The sequence below is a fragment of the Dromiciops gliroides genome, chromosome 1 (genome assembly GCF_019393635.1).
Source record: "Dromiciops gliroides isolate mDroGli1 chromosome 1, mDroGli1.pri, whole genome shotgun sequence".
Lineage (NCBI taxonomy): Eukaryota > Metazoa > Chordata > Mammalia > Microbiotheria > Microbiotheriidae > Dromiciops > Dromiciops gliroides.
Window position 1 is genome coordinate 601631372 of NC_057861.1, and position 22976 is coordinate 601654347.

Genomic DNA, 22976 nt, shown 5'->3' on the forward strand with positions numbered 1-22976 from the left:
AGGGGGATGAGCTGTGTCACTGGGCCCGCGCCCCCCATTCCCAGCCCCACCCGTGTTCGGGGAAGGGCCCCTCCGGGTTGGGGGTGGGGTGAGGGTGATAGGATAGACCAGGGGGAGGGGTGCTTGTGAGTAGACCCCCCCCCACAGGACAGACCACCTTGGGGAAGTGGCTGCCCCTTCCTGCCCTCCCTCTGGTGTCCCTGGGGCCCCTATTCCACGAGTCATATAGCCCCTGGCCATGCTTTCCTTGCTGAAGTCAGTGCATTAACGTCCCCTATTCCTGGGAGCTGCCCTCCTTGCCCTTAAGGTCCTTTGGCCCTGTCCCAGCCAGGGCCCCCACCCCTCCCCAAGCTCAGAGATGGATATATTGCCATACATATATAAACTGGGCAGGTAGAAAGAACCCACTCTTTGGGAAAGACTTTATTCCTTTGCCTTCTTTTCCTACCTGTTCCCTCCTCGGAACCCCAAGACTGAGTTGAAATAGAGGTGTTGGGAACTCTGAAGGAGAGGGCCCTGGTAGAGGCTGAGGGAATCTCTTGTTCTCCCCTACAAATAAATATATATTACCTAGATGTCCAAACAGGAAGATTTTCTTACTACAGCCACCCCAGTCTTCTTTGATTCCATTCCCCTTGGAAGTCTTGGGGAAGGAGACCCATCTCTTGAGACAGCTTGGCAGGAACACCCCCTTCCCCAATTCAGTAGCCTGGATTTACTAAGGCTGGGGGAGGGGGAAGAAGGCAAAACTGGTGGTGGCCCAGCAAGGCAGAGAGGGCCTCCGGATGGAAAATTGAATGTTGTCTTTTACCCCAGAAATAGAATCATTCCTTCCTATCATCTCTTGTCTGGTTCTAGGGCCTACCTGTAGCCCCAGTACCATGAGTGGGCTAAGACATAGGACAGAGATAGGGTTCAGACTCTGTGGTCTGTCCTTAGTCTAATGAGGAGACGAGCTTTCTGCTCTAGGTTAGGGCTGAGTTCCCTTTAGGGGGCCTGGAGATTGCTGCCGGGTGCCTGAGAAGCAGTGATCAGGGTCAAATAGCCCCTGCGTCTCCATACTCAGTTATGACGACAGCCCCCCAGAACTTCCAATTTTGCTTTTCTACCCACTTTCCAAAAAGAAATGTATGATAGCTAGAAAGACCCTAGAGCTCATCTGGTTCAACCTTTGATAAAGGATGAAAATTGTGGCCCACACAGGGAAATGATTTTCCCCAAGACCATGGAGTAACAGAACTAGGGTTTGAACCCAATTCAAACCTAAAACCCTGAGGACCCTCATCCTGTACTTTGGATTCAGCAGAGGAGGAGACCTCTCTCTGGCAAAGTTGTATCCTCCCACACTTCTCTCCCTTATGGATAAACACACTTCCCCCACCACAGCAGAAGGAGATGGCCAGTGGTAGGAGTTAGTAGGGAAGGGGACCTCAGAGCCCTACTGGGGAAACATTCCCCATGCCAATCCCAGTCCAGGAGTCCACTTGGCTAATGAGATTTCTGTTCTGCCTCCAGCCCCGGGCCAAGGTGAACACTTCTCAGCAGGGCAGGAGCAGTGAGTGGGACATCCGACAAGGGACAGCACTTTTCTGCTTCCTCGGGCCCCCTTCCCAGTGCCTTCGTCTTTCCTGCCAAGTCCCCCAGGGATGGGCTGGGGCCCAGGGGTTGAGCTGCCCATGGTGGCATGTGGGGGGTGAAGGGAAGCCCCTGTCCTGCGATGGGGGCAGGACTCTCCACTGGGGCCATCATCGCCATCTCCTTCAATGGTGTTGCTGCCCTCTTACTTCTGCTGCTCTGTACCATTGTGTGCCGGGCCTGCCGGGTGCACCCAGTGTGTACCGGTGCTGAGAAGGCATCCATGTCCCAGCAACCCCAGCAACCCCAGCAGTCCCAGCAACCTCAACAACTTCAGCAACCACAGCCTAGACATGAGGGCAGCCATCTACTGCAGCCCTGACATCTGACATCCTGGGATCACCTAGCCTGCCCAGACTGCCGAGTCCCCATGGAAGGAGGATCTCATGCACCTAGAAGGACAAGGGGAGAGGAAGGACCTCCCTGTTCACTCTGTCTGTCTCCCATGAGTCATGGACTGGCCCCTGGGGGGTCAAGGACACCCTCTGCTTCTCTTTTCTCGTGTCTACTCCCCCCATGGGGCTGATGCCTCCTGGGTTGGGGCCTCCTGAGTAAGCCTGTGTTCTGGGCAAGAAGCAAAAGGGGGGAGGAATGGAGGAGACTGGGGTCAGGCTGTCTACCCTTTGGGGCAGGAAGGACAGGAGCTGGCCAGACCAGACAGTTGGCCCCTGGGAATGGGTGGGACAGAAGCCAAGTTATTCCCTCCTGGGGAGAATGGGAGTTCTTGAGAATTGCTTCTGGGTCCTGAAGCTGGTGGAGCCTTACCTTTAGCCTCCCTCCAGGAAGCCTCTGGCACTAGGGTTCATGGGGCAGGGAGTTGTGCCATCCTACCCCACACCTGATCATGTGTGTGTTCAGTGGGTGGGCAGACCATCCTGGGCAAAGCCATTGCAATAACCCAGGAGGGTATATCTGTGCCCTCTCCCAGGGTTTCACTGCTGTTTTTACTGAACAATAAACTGCATTGTGGTTCAGCTGCTTCTTAGAGTGTCTATGTCTGGGCAGGGCAAAGAACCCCAAAGCTAGGTGGGTGAACTCCAAGACCTGTTTATTTGTCCAGGAGGGGATTGACTGAGGGTACAGGAGGGTGATCCCTGGGCCAGAGGGCTGTTACCTTTTGTATATCTGTAAGGGAGGTGGTAATTCACAGTATCCACAGGCACATCTGCAGGGATTGTTCCTTCGGTTCAGAAGAAGGAGACCACTGGCTTTGCTTGGGGTGTGTGGGGTTGGGGGGAGGTGCCCTGCATGATCACTGCCTGTTATGTGGGCCTTCCTTAACACTTTGGGAGAAGGGTATATCTGGGCTAAACTTTCGGGGGTGGCATGGAGGCCAGGTTTGGGGAAGGGGTTGTCCAGGGCTGGTGCCTGGTCTGAGGCCTAGGGCTCCAGGTCAGGTCAGGAAGTGGAGGGGCTGTAGACTTCAGACAGGCTAGATCAGCTCTTCACTTCCCTCACGAGGTTCAACAGTTTGTCCAGTTTGGCGATCTCTACTGCTGGGCCTCTCTTCACCTCCTGCCCTTTCTTCTCCTGTAATAAATCACACAGAGGGGTGAAGAGGTGAGGGGGCGGGGAAGAGAGGAGAAGTGGCAAGGGTCCTTGGATCTGAGACAGCCGGATTCTCTGTCTAGGTCCTCTTGTTCCTCAATCTAAGATGAACGGCTATCCCCCACCCCGTCCCCCGGCACTATGATGGCATGAGGAAGTCATTCATTCATTCATTTGTTCGTTCCTTTGTTCATTCATTCTACACATACTGGGTTAGACTGCATGGAAGAGGTGGGGCAGGAGAGGACGGCCTTTGAGGGCTTTTTGGGCTATAATTCCTGTTAAGTGACTTAGAGGTAGTTTTTAATAATGGAGGAGTATTTTGGGGGCATTTGGTGGAGGCTGAGTATGCAACCACTCTTGCTCTGAGAGAAAAGACATCCCTTTGGGTGCAGCCCAGGCAGGACAGAGAAGGGAAATCTTAGTTACCCCACCACCCAGTAGCTTCCTTAGGAAGAGGACGCACTGACAGCCCTGCTGACTTACCCTGTTTCTGGGAAGGATAAAATCAGTAGTCTGAATTTCTAGAGTTCTTCAAAGTTTACAAAGCACTTTTCTCATAGCACCCCAGTATAGTGGGTAGTACAGTGTTACCCCCATTTTGCAGATGAGGAAACAGGCTCAAGAGTTGTGACTTGCTTGACTTTTCACAGTTTGTGTCAGAGTCAAGACTTGAGTCCAGTTCTTCCAAGGATGGGAAGGTCTTAACAGAATGGCTTCTAAACAAGGCCTACAAGAAATCACACTGAGGGGATTTAGATCCAAGGAACTAAATGGGAAGGATCACCATGTGACTGTTGAGTTATTAAATCACTGGCGTTCACAGTGAAATGTGTCAATGGCTAAAGAGCATTTTTGGCACCTTTACCATAGACTTAATGGACAGGGTCTAGGCACAGGTACCCTCCAGTGGGAACCCCGGTATGTCACTGGGAAGAAGAAGGTATTGAGACAATGACTTGTTTGGGGGACAGGCTAGGGTACAGAACTCATTCCTGGACTGTGAATAGACTAGAAACTAAAGAGAATCCAGTCATTTTGGGGAACAGGAAGAGGAGAGTCAGGTAGAAACATGCTGGTCTCCAACTGATCAGAGGCCTCTAAACCAATGGGATCCCCTCAACTAACTAGATGAATGTACTTCAGAGGATCTCCTTGATCCGGGTCAGAACAGACTGGATGGCTTCTCACTTTTTTTCCCACTTGGAGATGGTTTGATTTTCTGTCTCCCTGAGAAGAACCCCCAGGGATGGGTGGGGTCTGACCCTCATCCCTCTTTTCATTGCCTTTCTGAGAGAGGGGGTTATAGGCACTTTACTGTGAAGAGGGGGAAGGCAGGCCAAGAGGGAGCAGTCCTGAGCCTTTGGATGGGTCTGGGGCCATGGGGCCGTGGAGCTAGGCCAGTCTTCCATGTTATATAGGGGGAGAGGTCAGAATGAGTGGTATGATGGGAATAACACTGGACTTGGGGGCAGAAGGTGTGTATTAAAGTCCTAGCTCTGTGATGTATTATCATCTTGACCTTGGGCTGATACACGTCTCCCTCTATAGCTGGTGCCTTGAAGAGGAAAACTAGGCACTGTTGGAGGAAGATGTTGGGGGGAAGATTGGCTTCTTCCTTATAGAGAACTAGATGCCTGACCAGGGATGGAGGACCCAGTGGAATCACTTAATGATTCCTTTTTTTCCTTTTTTGGTGGGGCAGTGAGGGTTAAGTGACTTGCCCAGGGCGACACAGCTGGTAAGTGTCAAGTGTCTGAGGCTGGATTTGAACTCAGGTCCTCCTGAATCCAGAGCCGGTGCTTTATCCACTGAGCCACCTAGCTGCCTCCTTTTTACAATAGTAACAACAAGCATTTATTAAGTATAAGATATTATAGTGGGTTCTGGGGATATGTAGATATGCCTGTCTGTAAATAAATAGGGCTGTCCCAGGAAATGTATGAATGAGGCCCTGAAATATGAAGAACCCTGATAATAGTTCAGTTCAGTTGTTGTTCAGTCGTGTCTGACTCCTCATGACCCCATTTGGGGTTTTCCTTGGCAAAGACACTGGAGTGGTTTGTCATTTCCTTCTCCAGCTCATTTTACAGATGAGGAAATTGAGGCAAAAATGATTAAGTGACTTGCCTAGGATCACACAGCTAGTAAGTGTCTGAAGTCTTCCTCTTACTGCTATTCTGGTCTATAATTCTACCTTTAGAGGTTGAGGCCCTTGGGTTAAGCATTGCCTTATTCAGGTGTAAGGAAATGTTCCAGGGTGGAGGTTAAGATAGTCAGTACCTTTCTCTGCTTCATGTACTGGTGAAGGAGCATGGAATGTTTGGTCTGTAGAATTTAAGATGCAGAGAATATGATAGCTTCACATACTTGAAAGGACTGTCATATGGAAGGGCAAAACTAGAATTAGCGGATGGAAGTCACAGGGAGGCAGGTCTGGGCTTGGTGTAAGGAATAACTATCTAATAATTATAGCTATTTCCAGGGGAAAGTGATGCCTCATCAGGGCAGCTCCAGTGAGGAGCCCATCACTGGTGATTTTCAGCAGAAGTTGGCTGACTTATCTGTCAAGGATTTTGGACCAATAGTTTCATAAGAGAATCATGTATCTTTTTGTTTGTTTTTATCTGGAAAGCTGTATACATTTTACTATTTGTGGGAAAAGACAGTCCTGAAATTCTCATTTGTATGATAGCTTACGCTTACATGCCCCTACTAAATATAAAGCCTTTTAGGAACAGCGGTTCGTTTGCTTCTTACAATGAGCCTGTGAAGTCAGTGGAGTCATTGGCCTGGAGAGTGAAAATTTTATTATTCCTATTTTACAAACTGTGGCTCGGGAAGTTAAGTGAGTTATCCAAGTAAGTAGCAGAGCAGGGACGAGGGCTCAGCATCATAGGACTTCAGAGTTGTAAGAGACCTTAGAGATCGATCATTCCAGGCCCACCCCTCATTCTGCAGATGTCTCTGCATTCCAGCTCGCCTTTCTCCCTACTCCACTGGATCTCAGGGAAGGGATTCTTGTGAAGGGGGTGGGGGGCAGGAGTGGAAGTTAAGTTACGTACTAAAAGGCTTCTCCTAACTCTAAGAGAATGTGATTTTTGTGATTTGATATGGATGTTACGCTCCTTGAAAGAAGCCGCATAATGAATTGTTGTTGTTTAGTTGTCTTTGACTCTTCCAGACCCTGTGGACCATACCATCTGTGGAGTTTTCTTGGCAAGGATATTAGAGTGGTTTGCCATTTCTTTTTTTCCAGTGGATTAAGGCAAACAGAAGTTAAGTGAGTTGCCCAAGGTCACACAACTAGTAAGTGAGTGAGGCTGAATTTTTGTTTGTTTGTTTTTATTTTTTTTGATGAGGCTGAATTTGAATTGAGATCTTCTTGACTCCTGATCCATTGCTCTATCCAATGCACCACCTACCTGTCTCCATATAATGAATACCAATATTTAATTGTCAGATTTTACCCTCCAGGGTGCCTGGTTGAACAGTAGATAGAACACTGGGCCTAGAGTCAGGAATACCTGAGTTCAAATCCAGCCTCAGATACTCATTACATTGTTGAAGAACTGGAAACAAATTAGATGCCCATCAATTGGGGCACAGTTAAAAAAGGTATGGCACATGAGGGTAATGGATGTTGCTGTGATATAAAAAAATGACTATGCCAAATACAGAGACTCATAGGAAGACTTAAGTGAGCTGATGAAAAGTGAACTAGAAACAATGTAAATGAAAAGAACAGCAGTAGAACAAATGAAACAGAATGTGGTGAAATCATAAGCAGAAACAGTTCTTTGCTACTACAGAACAAGCTCATATACACATTTTGGTGTATATGGAACTTATATCCTTTCTTGGGATATATACAGTGAGATCTCTGGGTCAAAGGATATGGAGATTTTGGTTATTTTCTTAGCAAAATTCCAAATTGCTCTTCAGAGTGGTCAGACAAATGCACAGCTCCACCAACAATGTATGAGTGTGTCTGTCTCTCCCTCCTCCAACACTGACTCTTCCCATCTTTCATCATCTTTGACAATTAGCTGGATGTGAAGTGAAACCTCATACTTGTTTTAATTTGTTATTTCTCCTATTATTAGTGATTCAGAACATTCTTTCATATGGCTGTTAATAGTTTGGAATTAATCTTTTTGAGAACTATATGTTCATATCCTTTGACCACTTACCTATTGGAGTTATACATATATCAGTTTACCTATATATCTTGACTGTCAGACCCTTATCAGAAATCATAGTTGATCACAGATCTAGAGTTGAAAAGGATCTTTGTGGCCACCTAGTCCTACCCTTTTTGCAGATGAGGAGATTGAGGCAGGGTGGTAGTGGTGAAGTAACTTGTCCAGGGTCACAAAGATATTAAGAATCAGAGGTGGTATTTGAACCTCTGCTTCTGGAGCAAGTGTATTACCCTTTCCCTCATCTGACTGTTTCGCTTTTATCCTACTTGTGTTAATTTTGTGCACAAGTTCTTCAAGTACATAATAAGCATACACAATACGTGCTCTGTGGGAGAAAGCTTCTTTGCCCCTCCAAATAGTCACCACCACCATCGCCAACTCTAATACAAGACAACAAACATTTACTGGGACCTGGTTGGTAGAAGACTTCTGTGTGCTTTTACTAGATACAGAGAAATATTTTGAGAGAAGAAAACATACATTCCGCTTCTTTTTAAAAAGAAGCCTCAGGAGGCATCAGGAGTGGTGAGCAATGAAAAACACTTTTTAACCTTCTTTTTAATGCATACATTTTTAATCCCAAGAAATACTACTGCTTCTGGCATAGTATCAGGTTTCAGTATTATTAAGAATTCAGTATTATTAAGCTTTGGCAGAAATAAAACTGGATTTAAAATCAAGTGCAATGTTGGAATGTTGCATCTAGAGACAGCGGATCTGAATTCAAATACCAGCTTGGCCTCTTACTACCTGTGAGACTTTAATTACATCCCTTGTGTTTGTCTTTTGTATAATAACAGAGTTGGACCAAATGATCTCTGAGGGTCTTTAAGCGCTAAATCAGAAAACAACCATATTTCTAGGTTGGAACGGCGCGTCTAGTCTAGTTCATATCTGAAAAATATCCTCCTCTACCATAACCCAAGTTGTCAAACATGAAGGGTGGTTCATCACCTGTCAGGGCAACCCATTCTACAGTACCTTGGAATAGTAGTTCTAATTATCAGGCAGTCTTTTCTTTCTATCAGGCCTAAATCTCCCTCTTTGCAACTTTTGTCCATTGTCACTAGTTCTGCCCTCTGGGGTCAAATGGAGCAAATCTAATTGCTCTTTCTTTTTTTTACAGAGCTCTTTAAATCCTGAAGACAGTTCTTCTATCCCTGCCTGCCCACCCCCCCCCCCCCTTCCCAGCCCAGTTTTCTCTCTTCAGAGTGAAATATACCCAGTTTTTTGACCAGCCTTTATGTGAAATTATTCTGAAACCCTTCAGCATCCTGATTGTCCTCCAATGATGTCTAAATTTCCACTTAACTCTAAACCTATAAAACTCTAGATTTAACTCGAAATAGTACCATGAAGGATTATAACTGTGGATTTGCAAGGGTGCAAGGGACCTCAGAGATAATCTAGGCTAACCCTTAGGCAAATCAAGTCAAATTGTCACAGTAAAAGCTCAAAGGCCCCTGTGTGCTGGCTGTATCATTTTCTGATCTTGCTTTCTTTCAGTACATAAATGTCATAGCTTGTTGCTCCATTTAATGGTCCAAGCCCTGCTTTCTTGGACAATGTAGCATTAATGTAATCTATCTTCCCCACAGCAGCAAAGCAGGATCATGGGATTTAGATCCCATGGGATCTTAGAAATCATATAATCGAATGCCCTCATATCTATAGATGAGGAAACTCCAGCCCGGAGGTCACACAGTGGAGAGCAAAGCTGCGGTTTGAACCCAGATCCCCTGACTACGAATCAACCTTTTTTTCTGTGACTTTCTGAAGGCGGATGTCATGTTCCACTAAGTCTCTTCTTCATAGTAAACACCCTCAGTTCCTTCAACTGTTCTTCACGTGACAGGATTTACAGATCCCCGCATCACCCCCACCCCCTTCTTTTTAGACTCCAGCTAAATTCTAGGTCCTTGGTAATCATTCCTCATACCAGATTGTTCCCTCACCCAGTAAATGCAGGATTTTTTTTGGGGGGATATTGAATAGAAGAGTCCAAAGGCCCACCCTAGATTCACAGGTGTTTGTGGTGATTCTGATAAAGGGAACCCAAAAGGTACCAAGAGATGAACTGACAATAGGGTTTATGGAGTTGGACCCTTGTAACCTAAACCCTCACCTCTAAATTCCTCTATTATTACTGCTAATGTTTCATATTCATAGAATTTTTTCCTTTCTTTTAACAGAGTTCACAGTCTTGTGAGAGAAGTAATGTAAGCATTATTAAACATTATTAATTAAGCATTACTAATTATTGAAATTAATTTACAGATGTGGAAGCTGATACCCCAGCAGGTACAATGACTTAGGGTTAATAAAGTGTCAGTTTCAGTTGGAAATCAGGCCTCTCAGACCTGGGCCACCACATTTCCTTTATGCTCCAGAATACAATATTCCCTTCCCCTTATGCAATAGAATGCAAACCCACCTGGCAAAAGCCATTCATTCAAGCATTCATTCTTTCATTCAGCAAGTGTTTATCAAGCATCTACTGTGTGCAGAACATTTTGGGTGAACTAGATAAGACCCCAATTCTTTCTCTCATGGAACTCACACTTTAGAATCTACACAATTTAGATCTAGTTCTGCTGGTCTAGAACCCAGACCCCTGGAATCTATAGCAGAGGAAGAGGTGACACCAATATAGATATTTATAATCCACAATATGACATGGCAAATGCATCGGAAAAGTATAGGACACGGTACTTTGTGAGGGCTGAGGAAGGAGAGTGGTGTCTCTTGGGAAAGAGGCGGAAAGGCTTCCTGAAGGAGGTGGCATTTGCATGAAGATTTCAAGAACTGAAAACAGGAAGAAGGGCATCCGAGCCACAAAGAAAGGGATAGGCAGAGGTGTGGAGGGAAGAAAGTTCAGGGCACAATCAGGGGAGTAAGAGGCATAGAAGCCAGGCCTAGGGAGGTAACTGATCAGACCACTTGGGGATTCTTAGATCCAGTTCTGGCTGCCATATTTTAGGAAGGGTATTGATAAGCTGCAGAGTGCCCAGGGGAAGGTAACCAGGAGAGTGAAGGCCCTTGAGATTGTTGTGGGCCCAAAGTACCCCAGAAGTTCTCTGGGGCATATCAAGGAATCTTCTCCTTGAGAAACTAAACCAGAGGACAGATAAGTCTAGAGAGATAAGCAGAACCAGATTGGATTGAGCTAGCTTCGGGATCTCCACCCTTCATTCTGATCTCTCTTACCCCTGGGGAGATAACTTTGGGTGTGGCTGCTGCCTTTGTTTCCTGAAGAGAGAGATGGTTTGAGAGATCCTTATCCACCCCTCACCCAATTCCTCCAGTCACCACCAGTGGGGGGATGGTCCTCCCTCACTAAAGGAACTTTCCATAGGCAGATGGTCACCCCCATCAGTCCTCTATAAAAGTACCTGCCAGCCTCCTGCTCGAGGAGATTGGTACCTCTGAGCCACGTGCTTTGTTCCATACCTCTCTCCCCACGAGAAGTCCAAGGATTTCTTTCATGGTTTCCCTACCCCCCCTTCCCTTCCCTTGCCCCTAAATAAACTACCATCTTATTCTAACTGCTTTTGTGTGCAAGAGGGTATAATTCTTTAAAGAAGAATTCCTAAGAACCCCAACCCCTACCCCAAACCTGGTACCCCATATTTCCACCATAACAAGATCCTGCCATGGACTGGTTGAAGGAACAGGGAATGTTCAGCGTGCAGAAAATTTAAGGGAGATAGATATTTACTTATTTGAAGGGCAGTTGCATAGGAGAGGAAGCAGACTCCTTCTGTGTGTTGCTGAAGGGTGGAACGTGGAGCAATGGTTGGAGGTGGCAAAGAACTAGATTAGGCTTTGTATGAGGAAAGACTTCCTAGAGATTTGAGTTGCCCCCCAAAATGGGATGGGACACCTGAGGAGCGAGGAAGTCTTCCCACCACTGGAGCTGATTAAGCCAAGGTTGGCTGTTCACTTGTGGGATGTGTCAGCATGGGGAGGGAGATGTGATTCTCATTTAGCTGTAAGTCAGAGGAGATGGTCCCTTGAGTCTCTTCCAGCTCTGGGCAGAGGGCTCGTCCCAAGTGGATGAAGCCCAGAATTTGCTGAAGGGTCCCACAGGTGGGGCTCCAGATCTCAGTGTAAATTTGTATAGTTGGAGAGAAAAGAGAGATGGGCACGGTCACTGTGTTTTCTGCCATCACGGGAGGCCCCTGTGGCTGTGGGAAAGGCAAAGGAGAAATAGATGGGATTTCTCCCCTCAAGCAGTTTCCTCTCCTCTTTTGGAGGAGTCTTGATTCAGACACACAAGACAATCAGAGAACAGGAGGGAGCGAAGAACCCATCTTGGTGTCTCCATGGTGGGATACCCGGCCCTGACCTTGACCACCCTCTAGGCAAAGTGATAGGACAGAGGCTGGACTTGGCTGTTCTCTTGGCTCAAGCTGACTTCCCACCTCTCCCTGCCTGGCAACTGAAGACCTTCTTTCCTTGTCTTCCCTCTATGCCTTATAGGAAAAATGGTACAGTGGCAATGTGCTGGATTTGGGCGGGTGGGGGGACTCAGTCACCTAAGGTCACTGAACGATTGTAGGGGACAGGCTGGGGAGGGGAATGAAGAACGCAGAGGGGGCCTCTGAGGAGTGGCTTTCAGCAGCTCCGATATGATGTCCTTTAGAGCTCTCTTTGCCTGCACACCAGGCCTGCTAGACCAGCTTTGAGTCTGCATGACCAGCTGTTTCCTCACATAGGGAACCATTCTGCATCTATTAATTCATCTGTCTGTCCTTATAAAGCAGGGACCTTGTTATGTGTGTCCAAGGTTGTCAAGTAGACCTCAGGCCCCACTCAGAGTCTATGGGAATGTTGGCCTGGCTCAGCCACCCCCACATCTATGTGCCACCTGTACCTGCTGATTGCCCTGGCACCTGCCCTGGCCCTGCATGCCACTGGCTTATTTCCTTGCCCCATGCTGGGGGTAACTGGCACCTCCCCAGCCCTGCTGCTGTTACTTCCTTTCCTTAGATGCCACCTGGGGTAGCTGGGCCCTCTGCCCCACCTCCTGGCACAGCCTGTACTGACAGCTACCCCCGCCATGACATAAACCTCCCCCTACTTTGGCATCAATCCTTCCTGTACCCATGTCTGTCCTGGCATTAATCCCTTGCCATCTGGGCCTGGTACTATGGGGAGGTATAGTTAGTCCATGGGAGACCAGTGAGGGGCAGAGATTGTTAACTTGCCTTTTAGCTGAATTCGACCCAGAGCCAAATGGAATTGGGCTGTGGGCAGGAAGAGATGGCTCCCTGGGGGAGGGGGGGGGCAAAAGTGCATGTAACTAACTGTGGACCTCAGTTTCCCCCTGCATTCCAACTTATTGCCTGGGAAATCCTGTTGCAGGGTGCAGATTCTGAATCCATAGGTACTCTATTTTAAACCAGAAATGGAAATACATAGTCTGATAAAGGATATTATTTTTACAATGCCTCATTAACAGCACACTTTTCTTGAAATTGGAACTACTTTGGGAAAAGCAAAAAACGTGGTTGTTGCACCTATAGATGAGAGGAAATGTGATGTAGTGGTCATAGCATTGGGCTTGGAGTCTTATTCAGTTGTTTCAGTTGTGTACAACTCTTTTTGATCCCATTTGGGGTTTTCTTGGCAGAGGTACTGAAGTGGTTTGCCATTTTCTTCTCCAGCTCATTTTACAGATGAAAACACTGAGGCAAACAGGGTAAAGTGACTTGCTCAGGGTCATGTTGCTGGTAAATGTCTGAGGCCAGATTTGAACTCACCAAGATGAATCTCCCTGACTCCCAGCCCAGAGTTCTAACCACTGCACCACCTAGCTGCCCTTGACTTGGTGTCAGAGGACCTTTGGTTCTGCCACTTGATGCTAGTTCCAATTTCTGTAGTGTACTAAGATTCATGAAATACTTTCATCACAATATCCTTGTGAGGTAGGTAGTGTGACTACTATCATCTCCCATTTTGCAGATAAGGAAACAGGCTCAGGGACTTGGTTCTGGGTCACATAGCTAGTAAGTGCCAGAGCCAGGGTCTGAAACAGAGTCTCTGGACTCTGGACCTAGCACTTTTCTTTCCTTTTAAAAAAAGAAATTAAATTAGTATTTAATTACTAAAACATTTTCTCTTCCTTCATCCCCCCCTTTAAGAAATTTGCAAAAAATCAAAATAATCATCAAAACACATTCACATTGGTCCTCTCCAAAAACAGGTCCCATTCTGCTCCTTGAGTGTAAAATACTATAATCATGTATTCTCTGTCGGGGGTGGGTGGCCTTTGAATAGTTTTCACTATTCCACGCTGACGAACTTAATATATACTTGACCTCAGGAAAATAGGTTCTTGGAACCTATTTCATTGAGTCAGTTTTATATCCTGTCTCAGACACACACTGTGTGACCTTTCAGCATCCCAGGCAGCTTCCCAGCAGGCTCCAATATGGATTGGGAGAGAGAGTTCCTTATACAAATAAAATCATGGGTCTTGCCCAGAACGAAGGGGTTGGACAAGGTGGTTTCAAAGATACTATCAAGTTTTAAATTTTAGGATCCTGTGAATGTGCAGGAAGCTGGTTTGGATAACAGTGAACATGACCCAGGAAAGAGGACCCAGGAGACTTACCCCTTTATCTGCCAATGAGCAAAGAAGAAGCTGGTGACCAGGCAGCTCAAAAGGGAACAGAACCCAAACAGGAGGGTCAAGAGGAACCTGCTATTTTAAGACCAGAAACGAGGTCAGTCTTGGGCTGGTCAATGGAAGGAGAGGATGCCATGTGGTAGGACCAAAAGCTAGGATGAGAGGTGAGGAAGAGACAAGCTGCAGCTTGCAAACTGGGGAGCAAGGATGCCAGGGAGGCAGAGGCTGGGTGTCAGAGCAAAGAGCTGATGAGTGAGCCTAGATCCACTGAGGTACTAGTACCTAGCTGAAGACTGGATTGGTTGGCATAGCCAAAAGACAGACTAAACAGGGAGAGAAAGCAGGCTTTGGTATCAGGAGCTGCCTGGCTCCCTGCCTCCTCATTCTCCCTATGCCAGCCAGGCATTTCCACTTGTCTTAACCTTTGGAATGAGCCAAATCTATTCTGTGCCAAGGATATGGGCCAACAAATGCACCTCTGTCCAAGCTTGTTTACATCAAAATCAGCTCTGGCTTTGAGCAGGAAACCTATCTGGTGGGCCCTTGGTTTGGGAGGTCTTCCGCCCAGAATCGAGCCCTAATCTCAACATTGGTTCTGTTGCTGTTACCTATAGATCTCCCTTCCAGATTCGGAGCTCCCCTTCTCCAGATTCTCAGGTTTGAGTCCCTGAGGCTTTATTCCTGGGCCTTCTAGCTTAGGTTTGTGATGGATTTCAGATTGGAAAGAGGACTTGGAGATTATGTAGGCCAGCACTATTTCCTAAACCCTGGACCCTGCCTGGACCTTCAGTAATTGCTCATTCCTCCCTGCCCTAGCTGACTAGTGCAGACCAGCACTCTGCCCTTTTGACTCATGGTACTTTCTAGGTCTCTCCACTGTGATCCTCAGATGAATGCCCCCTTGAGTCTAGCTGAAATCTTGGTCCTGCCTTCTTGCCATTCAGAGCCTGGCATCACACTCTGGAATGGAACAAGTCAAATGTATTCAGAGCCAAGCATCTGGGTCAGCCAGAACAACCCTGGTCAGATTTCATTAGGGCCCATAGAAATCTGAAACTTGTCCTCTATGGAAACTTCCTTTTTGGACCTTTGTGGTATTTGGGTGGGAGGAAGCTTTTTTTTATTCTTGACCTGGGGAAAGGAAAGAAACAGGAGTAGGAAGGAATGGAAGGAGGGAGGAAGGAAGGAAGAAAACAAGCATTTACTAAGCACCTACTATGACATGGCAGGCACTGTGCCAAGCACTTTATAAATATTAGCTCAGGGGGGCAGCGAGGTGTTGCAGTGGATAAAGCACTGGCCCTGGATTCAGGAGTACCTGAGTTCAAATCCGGCCTCAAACACTTGACACTTACTAGCTGTGTGACCCTGGGCAAGTCACTTATCCCTCACTGCCTCACCAAAAATAAATAAATAAAAGAAAGAAATATTAGCTCATTTGATGGGGTAGAGAGTGGAGACCATGGCGAATGCTTTTTCTGACCTGTCAGAGAAAGAGAGGGTGGGTTTACAAATTGAGGCATCAAACCCAAATCTGAGAAACTTGAGCATCAAGGTAGCATCTGAACTGACACCTAGAGAAGGCACTGTGAACCCAAGTACCACCTTCTGTGGGTGGAACTGAAACTAGGCAGGGAAACAAGGGCAGTGTCAGTACTGGAAATTTAGGGGATGCTCAAAAGACCATCCCAAGCCAAAATGCCCTTCCCTTCTTGCATGCCACACTCCCATGGGGATACTTCCACCCCAACCCCCAGCCCCACACTCACCCCTAGTGGCTTGGCAACCTCGTGGAGCCTCAGGGTCATTTTCTTTTCTCCGGGGATTTGACCCCATGCCCCTCTTGCCACCTTTCTCTGAGGTACAGAACTTGCTAGTGACTGATCTGCATCCCCAGCTGCAGCTGACACTGGCCTATTGGCCGGCACTGTCAAGGACAGACAGTACTGTTGGCTTTTGAGCACTACAGGACTGCTTGTTTACCCCAAATGCACCATATCAGCACAGTGCTACAGCCTGAGCCATGGGGCTCTTCTCACAAATTGAAGGTCACCTCCAATTCCTGGCCAGGCCCAGCAGTGAAGAGAGGGAAGAATGGCTGGTGCACCCTAACCAAGGCCATGCCATCTTAGGTGGGTGGCTGCTCCCCATCAGGCAGCTTTCTGGGCAGCTCCTTCTGGTTCTCTCGCCAAACCATCTCTCTGGAGGTAGAGAGAACAAAGAATTCTTATTCCCTTTTTTCCCTTCCTGGGGCTGTAGAGATAAGCTCGGTTTCCGTAGTTCTCCTCTTCCTTCCCACCTAGGCCCTGCATGATGCTTTCTCCTTCATGTTCCTTTTAAACCCAGTACTAACCAGTTCTTTCTGTCTTGGTCCTTGCCCTAGTGCAGAAGATGGAAAATGGGATCTTTGCTCCCATCAGCTTCTTTTAGGGAGGAAAGGTACATCTCCAAACCCATCTGAGATCCTGTTCCTTCCCCCTATCTCAGGAGGTTGGGGTGATAAGGAAGAGGACCAATGGCTAGTGTTTTAAATGAATATGTAATAAGGGAAGCAGCCATACATGTAGACACCTAGCTCCCAGACACTCAGCTTTCTAGATTCCCACCTACTCAGACACTCAAACACACAACTCCCTGCACCCTTATATGTGGCGAGGCCTCCCTCTCTTTGGAAAAACGGAAGGAGCCAGGTTGGATCCATGCCAGGATTGGCCTGGGATAAAAAATTTCTGATTCTTCCCTGTTTATAATCAGACATAACCTGCCTTCTGCTTTCATTCTCAGAAGCCAATATGAATGGCCAAAGAGGGGAGAGGGCTGGAGGAACATTCACTACTCACAAATAAAGGGAATCTCAGGGATGACCTCTCCCATCTTTGCCCTTCCCTTTCCTCAGCCTATGCTAGAGATCAAGTTCAGGGTCTTGTACACAGTACATATTCAGTAAATATGTGTTGAACTGAATGAATGGATATCATCAGCAGCTCTTGGAGTATGTGATCTCACTGCTTTCTCCCCAATGCCTAATGCCCTCAGGAGACTGGTAGGTCTTCTCCGAGAGGAGTCCTTCAAAAACCAGCCCTTCAGTAAGTCTCATGAGGACACATGACCCTGGGCAGCATGGTCTGGGCTTGGGAAAAGAATATTTCTGGCTGGAATTTTGTTTGAGACTCAGTCCCTTTGGTTAAGGTTTTGATATCCCACTCTGCTGGCTTTCACTGACCCAGAGAAGTCAACATTTTTCCTGAACACTGGACTTGGAACCAGAGGTCATAGATCTGAATCATGACTCAGACATTTGCTCCTAATATGGCTGTGGGCCAAGTCATTTAAGTTCTCTGGGCTCCCCCTTTATTTATTTATTTATTTATTCATTTTAGTGAGGCAATTGGGGTTAAGTGACTTGCCCAGGGTCACACAGCTAGTAAGTGTTAAGTGTCTGAGGTCAGATTTGAACTCAGGTACTCCTGACTCCAGGGCCCGTGCTCTATCCACTGCGCCACCTAGCTGCCCCCGGGCTCCCCCTTTAAATAAGGCAGGGGTTAAAATTTTTAAAAATCCCTAAGATCTTTTCCAGGGCTTAGAGCCTATGAAGCCCCTGGCTTCTGCCCTGTCCTGTCCCTTAGGTCTGGTGTACTGATGCAATGGAACCTTCTCCTCTTGTTGATATTATACCTTTTATAACAAGTCACTTTGGTTTACTACATATGCAGTGATGTCAGCAGTGTAGAGAGACAATGCCATGGATGTGTGGAGGGCATGCTGGGCTTGGGCTTGGGAGCCAAGGGTTCAAACACAACTTAGATATCTGACCTTGAACAAGTCACCTCACTTCAACTTCCATTTCCTCACTGTAAAATGGGGTTGGTCATGCCAGTATTGCCTATCTTATTGGGTTGTTGTGGGGAAAATGCTTTGTGAACCTTCCAATGCTTTAGAACCAAGAAGAGGGTTTTTTTGTTTTGTTTTGTAGCAAGCAATGGGGGTGGGGGGGAAGTAAGGTGTCCATTAATTGGAAAAGGATTAAATGAATTGTGGTACAAGAATATAGTGGAATAGTATGCTGTGATAAAGAATATGAAAAAAATCAGAAAAGCAGGGAAGAATCATGAACTGATGAGATATGATCTAAGAAAACAATATATACAATAATGATGTAAATGAGAGAACAGAAACTAATCTGAATGCTTTGTAATTATAATAACCAAAGCTTAGCCCTGCAGAAAGTTTAAGAACCTTTCTTCTTTACAGAAGTGGAGGGTTATGGGTGTGGAAATTTTCATACACTCTCAGATGCTGTTGATATATTGGTTGGTTTGCTGAACTGCCTTTTTTCCCTCTTTCCTTTTTTATTCTTTGTTACAAGGGATGGCTCAGTGGGTAGGGGAGAGAAGAGAGATATATTTGGAAATGAAAGTGATATAAAAATAAAAGTTATCTATAAATTTTTTTAAAAAGGAAATGTGAGCTATTCTTAATCACCCTACAGCAGCTTAATGCTTAGATTTGCCACAGCAGACCTGCCTAGATGTTACATCGCCATGTCCCCTGCTCTTGGTTAGGAAGGAAAAGGAGTTATCCAGTGAACTTTGGGCTTAAACTTGGTGTTGGGCTGAATTATTCTTTTTTTTTTCCCTAGGTAGTGAGAGCAACTCTAATAATACCTTTTGAATTATTTTCTACTTCTCTTTGATCATTGGGAAGGGAATTAGCCAATGATTAAGGAAGCATGGAGGTGAGGCATCAAAATCCTAACAATAATCATGAAAGATCCTGGTTGGCTGAAAGGGAGCCTGGGATTGTAAACCGCTGAACCAATATGGTCCAAAGTACCAGGTATGGGAATCCTGAATCTTCAAATCTGGTGAGAGTAGTTCTGAGTTCAGGATAATGGGCTCCTATCATAAGGAATCATGGAGGTCAAGCAAGGCCCAGAGAACTTTAACCACAGAAAAGTTTTGTAAGCCTGGCTACTGCCTAGTCTGTACCAAAGAGTACAGTCTCTTCCCCCTCCACCCCACCATCGAATATAGTCTCGACTGCCTGAAATCTTATTTTTGATATTTATGTATGCTATTCTTTCTCCCTCTTTCTAAAAACACACTTTTTGGCCTGGAGTGTGTGGTGTCAAGAATAAGAAGAGAAGAAAAAAAGCGTGGGTGCTAGGACCAGGTGCTAAGTTACAGTGGTAATGGCGGAAGAAGGGGGAGGCATATGTAGTCAATGATTGAAATTCATAGGAATCCAGCCAGAGAGCCAAGTCAGTTCTGAATGATAAAAAGGAAGCCAGCATCCTGAGCAAAGGGAGAAAATTCGGCAAAGGCTATAGGATGGAAAACCCATGGGCCAAGGAGAAGGGTCCTTTCTGAGAAGGGACTGACTTTCCAGAAGCTTGTTGTGGTAAGCAAAGCCTAGGATATTATCCTTCTTAAATGGTCAGAAGGTAACCCTTTCAGGGAGAGAAGGACAGTTTCAGCCATGGCAAAGCAGGCTCTAGGAATTGGACCAATTGCCTTTTTTTTTTTTTTTTGCAGGGCAATGAGGTTTAAGTGACTTGCCCAGGGTCACACAGCTAGTAAGTGTCAAGTGTCTGAGGTCGGATTTGAACTCAGGTACTCCTGAATCCAGTGTTGGTGCTTTACCACCACACCATCTAGCTGCCCCTGGACCAATTGCTTTTCATAAAGCCAACCTCTGTTTCCTCTGTGACCCCTACAGTCCACCATGGACACAAGGGTCCCATAATCTCTGACAACGGCAGGCCTGAGAGCTCATGTGGAGGATTCAGCTATCTTTGGTCTTGTGACATAGTCATTGCCCAGTTCTCTGGTGTAGGACTGGTACCTAGGACCTCAGGCACAGCCTCATGCATGATGCTTTCTTGGAAACCCATGCACCATAATATCTTGAAGTGTGGGGCTTTCTTGCTCTCCTTCCCTCCAACATAATTCCCTATAAAATAAACTATGAGTGCCAGTTTAGAAACACCCCTGGGCTATATCCCTTTATATAAACTGCCCACAGGCAGTCTCAGAGAGAAAGAAAGCCTGCTGCCTCCTGCTTTTACTGCTCAACTGCCTTGATTTCCTGATTCTGGTAATCTAGGCCAATGCCTCTCTGTCTGTACCTTTGGGACCCACTAATCAAAATCCCCCATTTCCTTTCTTTGGGCATATTTGTGGATCTATTTTGGGTGAAGGCAGGCTTTTCCTCTGGACCTGCCATTTTGTGATCCCCTCCTGGCTCAGCCAGACTCCCTTAAGCCTCTGGGGTGAGAACTGTTCTCTGTTAACTTGATGGGAAGCCATTTATGCCAGGTCCAGGCTACAGGAGGCCTCTGGTCCCGCTTATAGCTATGTCCCCTGGCTAGGGCTCCCTGCCTTTAGCGAGACCAAATGCTTTCCTCTCTGCATCCCCAGGAGAGTTAGCCCAGCGGCCAGGAACGCGTCCTCATTAAGCAGCAACGGAAACAGGATTTCTCAGGCAGACACATTTTCACAGCCTCCTAAAACTCAGTGCAAATTAATTAAGAACATATTTTATCAGCTACAAGATTCATCTCCAAGTACAACTAACTCCTGAAACAAGGCCCAGAGCTCAAAGCCGGGCTGTATACACCGCTCCTGCTTACTATGGCACGTTTAGCCAATTAAAACCCCTCTCCTTCATGCCTCTTTTATTCTGTGGTATTTATAACCAACCCAACAATGGCATTAGCAATAATTACAGGCCAAGCTCCGATTCTCCATCTTGGGTCCATTGTCTCTCCTTTGGCTGTTACTACTAAATTGGCAAGAACAGCCATCCATGGAAACGTGTACCCCATGTTAATAAATGTGAGTACCCCAGGCAGCTGGGCCACTGGGGGGGTGGTGGTGTGTGGGATGCAAGACTGAAGGAGTGAGCATGGTAGCAGACCATCCTGCTCCTGTTTATTAATACTGTAATCTCTATTCCTGGCTAGATAGGAGCAATCCACCTCCACCCGGTCCCTGCCCTGGCCCCAGTCATGGCCCTAGGCCCACTGTTTCTGCTTTCAGGAAAGTCATTTCAAATGATAATCTATACTCAGGGTCCTGAATGCTTAGATATCTTGGTGGTGTGTGGTAGTAGAAAGAACTATGGATTTGGAGTCTGAAGACCTGGGTTGGAATCCAGACCTTGCCACTAACTGGCTATGTGACCCTGGTCAGGTAATTTTTATCAAATAATCTCTCAGGTCCTTTCAGCCATATGATTCTGTGATTCTGGACCCCTTGCTGCATGGTAGCCTAGCCAGGCTGTTGTGTTTGGGGCAGTACACAGACCTAGGGTGCCTATTTTTAATCTCACGACTCTGTGAAACTGGATTGGAAGACAAACACCTTGGCATCAGCTGAGGCTTTAGTAGCCTTGGACATTGCTTTGTGGGGGCACTGAATCAGCCAATCCTTTCTCTTACCTGCAGCTCAACCAGGCCCACCCAGCCCACAGATCAGCTTAAGCTCACCTGGGAGCTCACATTGGAAAGGGAATAACAAGTCTTTGGGCTGGGCCTGGGATGGACTCTGGATTCTGTCCTGGGCTGGGCTGGGATCTGCCCTATGAACTATTGCTGGGGTAGACTCTGGACTCTGGGCAAGTCTAAACTGTAATCACAGCTACAGTGACCTGAATAGAGGGAGAGACTCAATAGATCAGGGGGTGCATGTGGTGAGTGTCAGGGAGGGAAAGCCATTGTTCTCATGGCTGATTGAACATATCTTTCCTCATCCAGCTTCCTGCTGCAGAGGAAAACCCCTATCCCACTTTGCCTCTGACCTCAGCTTCCCAAATCACATTATGGGCCAGCAAAGGATAATGGACCAACCCTACCTCCCCTGGAAATCTTATCCATTCCTCCACTTTGGAGACACCCACATTTCCTCCAGCCTCCATCTCCCCCCAGAGTCACACATCAGAATCTCTATTGGGCATCTCCTACTGGATGTCCAAAAGCAATATGCCACAAACCAAGTTCACTGTCTTCCTCCCAAACCTTCTCCTTTCTCCTGATTCAGCCAAGGGTAGCTCGGTGCTCTTTCCCCTTCATCACCCTGGCCACAGAGCCCATGGGTGATCCTGCTTCTCCAAGCATCCTTGGTACCAAGTGATGAGAAGCTGTGGGTCTCTGTGGTGAGTCTGAGTGGCTCAAGGGGCAGCCATGAGTCCAAGTAAGTGCAGGGTCATAAGGGCACCCTTTGGTGGCTACCCAAAAAAGCTTTTCTTCCCACTACCCATCTCCTGTGCTTCCTCTCCAGAGTGGAGCAAAATCAGTCTGTATACCTCTTAGTCCTCATGAACTTCCTTGCTTAATTCCTACAATCCCCTCCCTGCCTCCCACATTTTCTAACTGTGGGTGTTTCCCTGACAGTCCCTCAAAACTTCCCCTGGCTCCCAAACACAGCATGCTCCCATGCCTCCTAAACAATGTCTTTCATTTAGTTCCCAAAGTTATTTTTTCCTCTGGTCCCCGGTTAGAGCAAACTTTCTCCCTAGCTTACAAATAGGATGAACTCACAGAGCCCCTGGGCCACCAGCATGTATGTTCTGAGCTTCCTCCCAGCCCCTTCTGCAAACTGAACTGAACCAGCTTCAGTCTTCTGTTCCTCCCACCCCCACACCAGACCTCATGAGCTCTTCTCACCTCCCAAATGTAGCTGACCTGGAGGAGTATCTCAACCCCACTGAATTCTGAGTCCTCCTGACCTTCAAAAAAAAAATTTTTTTTAAAGTGGGACTCAAAAGAAAAGAAAAGAAAAGAAAAGAAAATGCTACCTATACTTGAACCATTCCTGGGGATGGTTGATTTTCAGATTTGCAATGTGTATAAATTATAATGCATTCATTTTTCATGTGGTATTAAATGTGTGCAAATATATATACGGAAATGGACATGGACATGGACATAGATGGCCAAAAGTCATGATTTTTTA

General features: G+C 46.7%; 1 protein-coding gene across 1 annotated transcript in view; it reads right to left on the bottom strand.

Annotated features, from left to right (window-relative positions):
• Positions 1 to 1517: 1517 nt before the first annotated feature.
• DNAI1 (dynein axonemal intermediate chain 1) overlaps positions 1518 to 22976 on the bottom strand; it is a 285479-nt gene continuing 264020 nt past the window's right edge. Inside the window, exon 20 of the mRNA XM_043987564.1 lies at positions 1518 to 3165. Within this exon, the coding sequence (XP_043843499.1) occupies positions 3073 to 3165 (93 nt within the window). The 3' untranslated portion in view covers positions 1518 to 3072. The remainder of the gene's footprint in view (positions 3166 to 22976) is intronic.